At 39.1% G+C, this 11816-nt stretch overlaps 2 protein-coding genes across 3 annotated transcripts; both read left to right on the top strand.

Annotated features, from left to right (window-relative positions):
* Nucleotides 1-27: 27 nt before the first annotated feature.
* LOC117475095 (solute carrier family 25 member 53-like) lies at nt 28-3745 on the top strand. 2 transcript variants are annotated; one of them, XM_034121198.1, is made up of 3 exons: nt 28-278; nt 1009-1278; nt 1384-3745. In XM_034121198.1, the coding sequence occupies exons 2-3, from the start codon at nt 1108-1110 to the stop codon at nt 1978-1980; spliced, it is 768 nt and encodes a 255-aa protein (XP_033977089.1). In that variant the 5' UTR covers nt 28-278; nt 1009-1107; the 3' UTR covers nt 1981-3745. The 2 variants fall into 2 exon arrangements, with proteins under 2 accessions (XP_033977089.1, XP_033977088.1); XM_034121197.1 differs by having other exon boundaries at nt 1009-3745.
* A 196-nt stretch (nt 3746-3941) lies between these two features.
* Nucleotides 3942-10134, top strand: LOC117475096 (thymosin beta-like). Its single transcript, XM_034121199.1, has 9 exons — nt 3942-4181; nt 4719-4833; nt 6275-6306; nt 6733-6835; nt 7579-7610; nt 7898-8000; nt 8164-8195; nt 8694-8796; nt 9693-10134. The coding sequence occupies exons 2-9, from the start codon at nt 4731-4733 to the stop codon at nt 9731-9733; spliced, it is 549 nt and encodes a 182-aa protein (XP_033977090.1). The 5' UTR covers nt 3942-4181; nt 4719-4730; the 3' UTR covers nt 9734-10134.
* Nucleotides 10135-11816: the final 1682 nt, after the last annotated feature.

Here is an 11816-nt window from a genome sequence, read left to right as displayed (position 1 = left end):
ATCGGTAGATGCTCAGTGCGCGCCTGTTTGATACTGTCATACATTGACCTGATTGGCGGATGCTTCACAGTTTTCTCTGGATTAAGGTCAACACATGTAGAAAAGGTGTTGCCATTTTAACTTCATTAATAACGAGAGATAAGCTCCATCCAAGTGCAGTCCAAGGAAACAAAGACGCCTTTTCTTCTCCATCACTGAACAGAGGGAAATGTAAATAGGAACTACGCTATATAATCTTTATCGTTTTGCTTTTTCTCTGTTTACTAACGGCTTGCTGGGTAAGTACATTTCATCTCTGATATAATTTCTTTATATTTAATTTATTAATAATAATACATTTTATTTTAGGCGCCTTTCATGACACCCAAGGACACCGTACAATTTGTTAAAAAAGAAAGAAAACGCTAATAGGCAACAAAACATGATAAAAACGCAAACAGGAAATCATGGAGGAGACAGTCAAGTGGACACAAATGAAACATATAATGGGGAGCACTACAGTGAGTATAGGCAGATTTGAACAGATGGGTTTTTAATTGGGATTTGAATATGGTGCTTGTGTCTGACTGTCGGATGTGCGGGGGGAGGGAGTTCCAGAGTCTGGGAGCAGTGCAGCTAAAAGCCCGAGCACCCATGGTGACGAGGCGTGGGGTGGGGACGGTTAGCAGACCAGCAGAGGAGGAGCGAGAGGGGGTGTACTCCTGAAGAAGGTCAGCCAGATAGGGGGGGGGCAGGTTATGTAGGGCTTTGTAAGTGAGCAGTAGGTTTTTGAAGTTGATTTATTATGTAGGTGTATTTATTCTGCAGTGGAGTTCCAACCTATATGGTAACCTATGTTTTCTGTTTCAGTTTTGGTTTCAGTCTACATATTTCCTGTATTTTTTCATTTTTATATATTTATATAAACATGTTAATATTTGCTGATTACTGACAGTTTACTGTGTAAATAAATTCATTTATGATATTTTATTTGTGTGTAACATATTTCTCTGTGGTTTCCTGCTCTAGTTCCTGTTTCATCCTCGGTTGTCAGCATCAGTCCAGCTATCCTGCATGCATTGATGCGACACTGAAGTGATTTGTGGTCAATTTGTACTCAGCTCAGGAATGGCAGGAAGCCTTAAACCTAAACAAGATGAAGAGGGCTGCCAGGATCAGATGGTGCGTTCCAACACCTTCTTTCATGGGGGGACCTCAAGTTTACTCTCCACCCTCATCACATTTCCTGTCTACAAAACGGTTTTCCGTCAACAAATCCACAACGCTGGTGTTTCTGAGGTAGTGAGGCAGCTTTACAGTGAGGGACATGTAAAGCTCTACAGGGGCGTGGTCTCACCACTTCTGATGAAGACCCTGGGTAATACTCTGCTCTTTGGCCTCCAGGACACCATCCTCCATCAGCTCACCCCATCATCCCAGAATCTCATCTCCCCCTCAGCCCTGCCTGCTCTGGCTGGGTTTGGTGCAGGCATGGTAGAAGCTGTTGTTTGTACCCCCCTTGAGCGTGTCCAGAGTGTGTTGCAAAATGGTAAAAACGACCGCAATTTACCCACCCACAAAAGTATTCTTGTCAGGCTGAACGCACAGAAGCGGTCCTCAGGGTACTACAGAGGCCTTCTGCCCATCACAGCCCGCAATGCTCTTGGCAGCTTTATCTACTTTGGCCTGAAGAAACCGTTAAAGGCTGCCGTGGAGGGGCGGGGGCTGTCTCCAGTGGTTTCCTCCTTCATCTCAGGGATGCTGAGCTCCATGGTTATCAGCTTGCCTCTCTATCCACTGACTGTGCTGGCTGCAAACATGCAGAAACAGGTGGGAGGGGAGGATAAAGGGGTCATGGCTTCATGGAAGAAGCTGTGGGAATCGCGGCAGCGGAGTGTGGCTCTGCTGTACAGAGGAGGTTCTCTGGTTGTTTTGAGATCATGCATTTCATGGGGAATCACCACTGCTATCTATGACATGCAGCAGAAATATTCAGGCTGAAGGGCAGTTCAAACCCTACTTTCATGAGGTGCTGTAATCATTGTCTTTTCACTGTAGACATTTTGGCCTGTCATAGTAGAAAAAGCATATTGATTTTAACATTATTGGTTGTGATCAATTCATGTGTCACCCTAAACGGTGCCATGTATCTTACATGAAAAGACCCTGAAGCTGATCTAAAAGGAATTCATTTTTATTATTTACACCTCTGCTTTTCCTTCTGCGACATGTCAAAAAGGTTTTGGTGGAAAAATTCAATGGAAATTGCAGGTTTAGCCATGATGCATTAACTAGTTCAAATCAACACATACTGCCAATCTTTGTCTGTCAGAATGCCAAAGCCAGGGGAAATCACCACTGTCAGGACTTGAACCAAGGTCTCTATAGTGGTTGCTGAATATTAATCATCAACCAAAGTTGAATACAATAATAATATACTTCTATATTGTGGGCATGGAGAGGGTTGCAACAGTTTGAATGATTTTCACATTTTGATAACCATCTCAGAAAATATCCCAATTTTACAGTACGGTTTAGAATTATAATAATAAACTTGAAAACAAAATAAAAATAATAATAAATTGCATTTAACTTTAACATGTCATGTAACTAAAGCGTGTTAAATGACATGGTAGCAGCACTATATTATCTCCGTCTTTTTTCATCAATACTGTAGAACAGCAAATGATAAATGTCAACCGTCATTCAGGTAAACCTTGAAACAGGTACCGCTCCAATCTTACTCGTGAATCCCAGGTGCCTTGTATTTTTTATGTCTTGTAGGGACATTTCATCAACTAACCTCCTCAAAGTTAGTTTACTCATCAGGGGAAGTGCAGCTCAGGCTATGAAAAAAGTGTTTTTATTGTCCTCTAGGCCTCTTGAGGAACAATTATTTTTACCTAATAGTAGCTTGTATATACAGTTTATAGCAGTAACCCACATTATGAATTTGGGTGTGGATTTTGTAAAATGTGGATTCCAGCAAGGCAGGATCTAAAGAAAATTGGCTTCAGTATGAAAAAGTAGCATTCCTAACTTTAGGGCTGGACCCAAAAGGAAGTGAAGGTCAGAATATTGACCCCTGTTGCCTTGAACTCGTCTTTTAAAGTGCTTAATCATTTGACCATTAACTGCATAAAGGGAGATCAAAACATTTGTATTGTGTAAAGTCAAAAGATTTTAGAATGTTATGTATGATAAAGATGATACATGTGAGTTGAAGCACAGGAACAAATAAGACAAAGTTGTACAACACTGTTGCCTCTCAGCAAGAAGATACTGAGCTATAATGCCGTTGGTGCTGTCCTGTGTGGAGTATGCATGTTCTCCCCTTGTCTGCATAAAGGATACATAGACATGCAGGTTACATTAGTCAGAAACTAAATATAAATATGTTATCATGTGTTGTCTTTGCTTAAAATAATCTTGATGTATCCCCGGGTGAAATCTAGCAGATTAAATAGCTGCAACATTAAAGTGAGGAACTCTCAGAATTATAATCCATTATACAATATACATTAAGAAATGGGTTATACTGCTCATACTTTTACCAGAGTACATTTTGAATGCAGGACTTTTACTTGTAAAACGTTTCTACTTTGTGGTATTACTATTCTTTGAGTATACCTGAGTACTGTGTGTACACCTCTGAACCTGCGCCTTTACTTTCTTCTAATTTACCAGAACAACCTCATATTATATTTTTTCAGAATACAAGCTGTTTCATCAAAGTGCATTAAAAAAATCAATTTTATTGGCCAAATAGTTTTGTGTTTTCTGTGATGTAGCCTACATCTTACTAGCGTCCTATTGAAAATGACTTTTGTCAAACCATGTTATGCCTCAACCAGTCCAGTAGATGGTATGTGTGTGTTAAAAATGAAAAAGCATCCAGATCCATGACAATGGGAGCCCAGTGTTCGTGCATTCTTCCACCCAGGTACGGGGCGGAGGAACAAATGATTGAACAGATAACAGCATTCCTTGGCAAGAACAGGCAGCAGCCTGTCATATTTCAGGGAAGTCAAGCAGCAAGCGTGTCCAATCAAATTTCTTCCTGCTTTGGGAGCCAATCAGAGCCAGCATATCGGTGTCCATGTTGGCGTACAGAAGGGTGTGTTGACTACTTAAACCGTTGTCTTTTCCCAAATTACGCAGAAGCATTTTACCCGTAAAGAATCTACGCACATCTGCACCAGGTAAAGTTTTTCGGGAATGTTCTCTGTTTTTCAGCTCGACCGCTAAAAAAAGATACCTAACTATTGTTATGCAAAGATCATTTTTACAAGGAAATGCGTTTTAGGCTTCAGAGGCGTGTTGGAGTTTTTCTCCTGCGCCACAGACTTTTCATACAGTCAGTTTCCTGTTTATTTCCTCTGTTAACTGTGCTGTGTGTAGTCCACCTGGAAGCGCTGAATTCCTCAGCAGGCAGGCTGTTTTACTGCATGAGTTTGTTTGTTCTGCAGGTTATAAAGTGTGTTTCTTGCGACTGGCTCGCATTACTCCAGAGTTAAGCCAAGTTCTGTTTTTTTCTTAACTGAGGTGGGGCTTTCTTTGTAAACCCGCATGGGAATGCCCTGCAGACAAAATACATTTTGTGTGATTAAATGTCAAAGGGCTCATGTTTTGATGCTTTCTTCTGCGTTCTTTTAACAGTTTGATGCCTTTTTTGTTTTTTAGCACGTTTTGCTTTTGATCCTTATGTTAGCTCTTTCTCTCCCACTTCCTCCCATTAGACATCTTCCAAAATGAGCGCCAAATGTCCAATCAAGCAGGAAGTGGTGGACTTTAATAAGGGACAACTGAAGAGGACTGAAACTGCCGAAAAGAACCCTCTTCCAACGACGAAGGGTAGGTGTTCAAAACAAGTGTGCTCCCATTTTAAAAAATAAATAAAACTAATCATCCGCCCTTCACCAAGGTTTTCCACTGCCTATGGTCTGTGTTAGTCATACCTAAACTCCTCCCTGCCTATCTTTATCAAGGCAACGGCAAACATTGTATTACTGATAAACTGCATGTACACACCCAACCACCTGAGAGCTCTCCTTGTTCTGTTTAAGGCCAACCTGTTCAGTGGAAAAACATAACCCCACCCTCATCTGTGTATTATGACTTCTGTCTCTTTTGAAATGTTTATTATATGAAGCTTCATGCCAATGGCACTGGGGGTTGAAAAAGAAAATTGCAGCCACTTCATGCAAATAGTCCAAAAGAGGCCCAGATGTACTGTGCAGTAGAAAAGCCTGATTTTTAGATCTGGTGTGACCTGACTCAGCAGGAAGAGGGGAGTTTAAGTTAAAGTGTGGCAAAATGCTCATGTCGGCTTTACCCTGAGTCGTTAATGGCAATTTTTCGTGTAGAGCTATTTTATGTTGCTCTGAAATTATTGTGCTGGTGTTTAATATTGCTTTAGCACAATGTGGATCTTTTACTTTCCAGTATTAGCTTAGTTTCAAGCATTACATTGAGAATATGTTGCTTAAAATAGATATTGTAGACTTTTCCATGTAAATAGACTGAATTTTCTCAACTTAAGTTACAATTAAACTATGCTTGAGCCATAACATTTGACCATAACTATTTAAAAAAAAAAAAGTTGCATTCTTCACAGTTTTGAGTGAATCATATTATATAACTGTATTCATATATTTGTTTATTTCCCTGAGTCTTCAGACCTATAAGTTCATAGCTTCATGTTGCTGATGAGATCATAGGCATAAAATACATTTAAAAGGGGCCACTCCATACTTGGTTAAATTGTCTTGAGGATAACTGTACAGTATGCGAAAAACTATGCAAAATGTCTTCTGTGTGACTTTATGGAGCTGTGTAAAACTGGTTGAGGTGTGGGGGTTGAAAAGGCACTGACATTGTGCATGCATTCACCTCATAAAGATGCTTATAATTTGCATTATGGAGAATGTAATGAAATGTAAAGATATCTCTGCAGATTTTTTAAATAATTTGTTTGTCTATTGCAAAAGAGTCCCCCTTCAAATTCCCTAACATGTATATACAATTCAGAAAGAAACCAAGGGGGATAGCCTGACCATTGACAGGCAGTTCTGTATTCTTAATCGTAACGGAGCCAAACTCATGACTGGATCCATGTGTCGCCCCAGCTGCTTCACTGTCAAATCTCACCCACCATGCAGTCTTTGACACTGCTGCTTTAGATTACTGTTCTGTGGTGGTACATAAGACTTTTTATTTTATTTTTTTATAAATGAATGCTTCAGGATGATGTTTAAACGCAGTGCTACATCAGTTCTCTCTTTTGATCACACAGTAATTGATGATGAGAAGATCGCCATTGAAGAGGTAAGTTCCAGAAACGTACCTGCCGCAATCCTTCTCTTTCAGTCCTGCTCTGTTAGCTGCTCTTCTTCCATTTAGGAATCCTATCCTTCACCTCGGCCTCTGCTTGTACATTTCTCTGACACTCTAGTGCTTAAAGTAGATCCTGCGCAGAATACATGGTCTTCTTGCTTTGGTCTTTTATCTTCTGGAAAAAACCTTATGTCCTCAAACTTTTTTTCCCACTCGGCCACACCTTTCCTTCACTTTCATATCTTCCATGAGGTTTGATGGGGTATGGGATTGTAGTGCAGACTACATCTTGAATGATGAAATACAAATGGGATCATGTCTTCATTCTTTCATCTGCATTCTCTTATAATTTGTACAGGCCATGTCAATAATCAAGATCTGTGTTTTGATTTTTGCTCTCCCCCTTTTTTCCATTAGAAATGTGCCAAACTGCCACTCAATAAAGAGTTGGAAGGGTTTAAAAAGGACCACCTCAAGAAGGCGGAAATGAAAGAAAAAAACCCTCTTCCAACAACTGATGGTAAGGGGAAAGCGGTGTACTTCAATTCAGGCTTTAGCTTACACCCCTTATTCGACATAGTCCCTCCCTGCCATCATTATGAAGATAAGATAAGCCTTCATTGATTCCCCAGGTGGGAAACTCCAGTGTTGCAACAGCACAAAGATAGAAAATAGTCCATGTAAATGGAGAAGTAAAACAATAATAAAAAAAGAAGAGGAACGTAAGGTTATGTAAAGCAATAATAATAATAAATGTTGTTAGTTTCCTTTTTTTCAGGTCCATTACCAATTATTATTATTGAAGGAGACTGTTACCGGTCAGGTAAAATTTGCAGGAGCATCAACACTTAAAATAATACTAACTTCATCACTAGACTTTGTTTGAATGCCCATAAGAATATATTTAATTTAATGCTGAAAAATAAACTTTTTAAACATAATCTTTGAAAAAAGAAAACTCTATTGCTCTTACCATGCCCACACCTTCTTTTCAGAGTGTTGCTCTGTATTTGCTTTGGTTTATGAGTAGGTGTGTAAACTACACTGCAGACTGGATCACACCAGCCTCTAGCGACTAGTAATTATGAAAGGAGCAAAGGCTAAACACGTGTCAGTGTCACTTTCAGTTTGCAAACGTAGTCATTTGAACCCAAACCACAATAGTTTCCTACACCTAGTTATTTTGTTTGTTCAAAACATTACACCAGTGATACAAATAGATCATCGCATATATATGTCTCTGTCTCTCTTGTGATCACACAGTAATTGATGACGAGAAGATCGCCATCGAAGAGGTAACTTCCAGAAACGTACCTGCGTTGATTCCTCTCTTTCAGTCCTGCTCTGTTACCTGCACTTTCCTTTAGTTCTGTCCATCACCTGGGCCTTTGCTTGTGAATTTCTCTGACACTACCGCTATAAGTAGATTTGACAATGTATCTTCTGGAAAAACATTATGTCCCACTTGGACACACCTTTCCTTCACTTTCAATTTCACTTGTAATTTTTACACGGCATGCTAATATTCAAGATCTGTGTTTTGATTTTTGCTCTCTCACTCTCACACCCTCTTTTCCATTAGAAATGTGCCAAAGAACCACTCAATAAAGAGTTGGAAAGCTTTAAAAAGGACAACCTCAAGAAGGCGGAAATGAAAGAAAAAAACCCTCTTCCAACTACTGAGGGTAGGTTTTAAGCAATTTGAACCCAAACCACAATGTTTTCCTTAATGTAAAACAAGTAGTTCTGTTGCCTAGACTTTGGGTTGTTTGGTTTGTGTTCAAAAGATTACATCCCTGTTACATTGATCATCTTATTTATGTCTCTGTCTCTCTTGTGATCACACAGTAATTGATGCAGAGAAGGTCGCCATCGAAGAGGTAAGTTCCAGAACGTACCTGCTGTGATTCCTCTCTTTCAGTCCTGCTCTTTCTCTAATGACAAATCAAGTCAATCATCCCCGCCTCTATTTTCTGTGATCTAACACTGTATTGCTACAAGCTGACAATGTTTAGCTGCAGTTTGGTTTTTGGCCATTTTTCCTCATCTCTTTCTTAACCACAACACAAACGTAGCTTTCTGTTCAAGTAGGGCGTTCTAATCCCCATACACACTCTTGTGGAACTGAACACCTGTAAATAACAGTGTAACATGACACCGCAATAGAGCTGTTTGTTCATTGTGAGGGGGCTGCTACGTGTTGTGACCGGTTACATAACTCCAGAGTTCAGCCCAGTACTGTCTTTCTAAATGGAGGTGGGGCAGGACTTGTGTACCTGTATTGGACTGGAAAATCCTTTTGATGAAATGATAATGGGATTATGTGTTTATTCTTTGTTTAATGTTTTCTCTCTTTCTCACACACTTTTCTCCATTAGAAAACTGTCAAAGAGCCACTCAATGAGGAGGTGGGGTCATTTAACAAGCAACAGCTCAAGAAGACAACCACAAAAGAAAAAAACATACGTCCAACTGCAGCGGGTAGGTGTTTAAAAAGTGTCTCTCAGCACTGCCCAGTATTCTGGTTTCTTTAGCTCCTCCCAGCAAACAATTTTGAAAGGCAACAGCAGACATTCCTGCACTGATTAACTGCAGATACACACCCAATTTCCTGCTCTTTCTCAATCTGACGCCAGGCTCCTTCCGTATTGAAGAAGGTGACCCTGCTGGTGCATGTCGGCTTACTCTAAATCTTTAACTTCAATCCTTCTCAGGAGAGCTTTGCTCTTTGGCAGTGAAAGGAAGAACCTGTGCTCTTTATAAATGAGAAGTTCATTTGATTAGCAATGACTCATACCTTTGATCAATAAAAGTGGTGGTTTAAATATGGATATTTCTGAGACCGTTTACTGACTTAATGGCTCTGTTTTTCTTGAGCTACTGTTAAACTACATTTTGGCATTTTCCCTAATCCTGCAAATCCTTTATATTTTACACATGAAGTCATGAGGAGTATTATACAGACTATGAAACTGTTGTATAATGTATTTTGTGGCTCTGAAGGAGCTGTGCACACTTGAAGAATACCGATTTATCATGGATGGCCTATCGCTAACTGGGAGACTGGAGTTGAATAGACATGGCTTATTATCTAATAGAATCTGCCACTCGGTTGCATTGTGGGAAATGTGGGATCCTGTCTTTTTTTTATGCGGGCCCCATACTAAACTGTAAAATACTTTTAAAAAAGGGCCGTGGTAATTGCTCGAACTTTGATTTTGACTTCCGTGACTTCTTCAGGCCACACACCTATACAGTAGATTTGGTTGAATAAATCAGTGTTTTTTTTCATTTTATTTTTACTACAGGATGATATTGTTTAAACGGCATGTTATATCAGTCGAATCACCATGTCTGTCTTTCTTGTGATCACACAGAAGTTGAAGCGGAGAAGAAAGCCCTGAAAGGGGGGAAGTAACTGAACCGTGCCTGCCATGATTCCTCTTTCAGTCCTGCTCCGTTACCGACTCTTCTTCTGATAAAGAATACTGTCCAGCATCACGCCGCCTGCCTGTTTGAAGAAGTGTTTGGGCTGATGCATCGGAAAGGATGTTCCTGTACTCCTTGTAAATGAATGCAATAGATGTATTTTTGTGTTTTTTGTCTGTGCTGATTATATGGGGCATGGAAAAAGATAACAATTAAAAGGATTTTTTTTTTCAAAAACATGAATTGTATTAATGGAAATCCACCAAAAATATATTGCACCATAAGTATGACTGTAAATGTTGTCCTTCAGAAATGTTCTGAGAAATGACACTCAAACGTATAACACTTTCTTTTTTTTTTTATTAAATAAAAATGGATATGTTAACATTTGATTTTGTAATTATTTTGTCAAACAGTCTTTCTAAACCATCTTGCATTCGAAGCTCAGTTATCACAACAACTTTCCAATTTGTTATCTATAGACCTCGGGCATTGCCGCTTAAGAGTTTCGAAAGTAATCTGGATGGTTTATGTATTTTCAGCCTTAGGCTAGAAATTAGTAAATGCACCCCAAAATACATCTGAAAAGATAGATTTAATGCATTTCATGTATTTAACTACACATTTTTTTGTGTTTGAGTCATAAGATCTACTTAAAACACTCGTGTCCATTGTTATTGCACAATAAGTAACCAAAAAGTAGGAAGATGGGTGAAATTGTTCACCAGCTGTGTGTGTTTATCCGTCATACGCGAAAGCTAGCATAATGTTAATGGTAACAAAAAATGATACTGCTGGACACACCTTAGGGGAAAAGGGGCTTGCATCCAAGCCTGTTGAAATGTCCAAGATTTTTGAATAATAAAACTGATCCATGCTTGTGATCATTCAAATTCTATTTGACTTGGCTGCACATGAGATACATTCAGTTAATTTGAATTCAGTTGTGAATGGTTGAGTGAATAATAATCATATAAATTACAACAGGTCTAATCCTGCCAAAGAAAAAAAGTGGATCTGCTTCAGGTGTTACACATTCCACACTGCCTACATGGCTTACCTTGGAAATGTGAGTTTAAATTTAGTTGCCATATGCAATAATGTCACATATTTACCTCAAATGCATATAAAATACAGCCAAATATTCAAGTTAATATTGTATCTTTGCAGTATAAAAATGCTTTGGGAAGCTCAAGGATCAGTGGCTGAGCAGTTTTCTTTTCTCGTACTACGTATGGGGATTGCTTAAGATAATACAAGCTGTGTTTTTACACAACAGGCTTGTTCGAACATGCTGACACAACAGCATGCTGGCACTTGAAGCAAAGACATAGCATGTAATTGTCTTACATTGGAGTTAAGGCACCAAAATTACAGCTTGTGCACATTTCCCTTCTGTTGTAAGGAAGCCTGTCAAAGTTCATAACAAAATAATACTTCCCATGGGAATGATAGTTTTTATGAAATTGGAAAGTAATGGAATGCATGTTTTCTTTTCCGGATATCTTTGAGGCTCAGACGAGTCTGTGCACCATGACACAAACTAAACAAGGCAGCACAAGAAGACAAAGACCAAGTAAGGACACAGCTGAGGATGACACAGATTTAAGATCTGATTTAATGTATTTTTTAATCATTCTAAAGCCATGAAGTAAAATACTTTTTTCTTGTATGTGAGTTGACATTGTCTACCTAATGTAGAGCAAAAAGAAAAATGAAGACTATGTCATTAAACTACCCCTGCAAAACAACCAATATATCAACTACCGTGTGCATAACAGTTTTCATGTATGCATTTATAACACAATTTATTAGTTTATTTTCTTTAACAGTTTCACTGGCCTGCATTTCTGTATGCACAAATAAAGAAGTCCCACATTTTTAAGTAAGCTTTTTTTGTGGGATTCCTGCACCACAAAGTATATTGTCCTGCAGTGAACTTCTAGAATGATCATCGTCCTCCTATAGCTGATAGACATTTGAATATAAACGTGCAGAAACTCAGTAAGAGTTGCCCGTTGTGAGATACATGCTGTCCAGTCAAATGGAGTGCAGTAACATGTCAATAGTAG

This window comes from Trematomus bernacchii, unplaced genomic scaffold (assembly GCF_902827165.1).
Source record: "Trematomus bernacchii unplaced genomic scaffold, fTreBer1.1, whole genome shotgun sequence".
Taxonomy (NCBI): domain Eukaryota; kingdom Metazoa; phylum Chordata; class Actinopteri; order Perciformes; family Nototheniidae; genus Trematomus; species Trematomus bernacchii.
The sequence above is the reverse complement of the archived record's forward strand: the minus strand, read 5'-3'. Positions and strand labels throughout refer to the sequence as shown.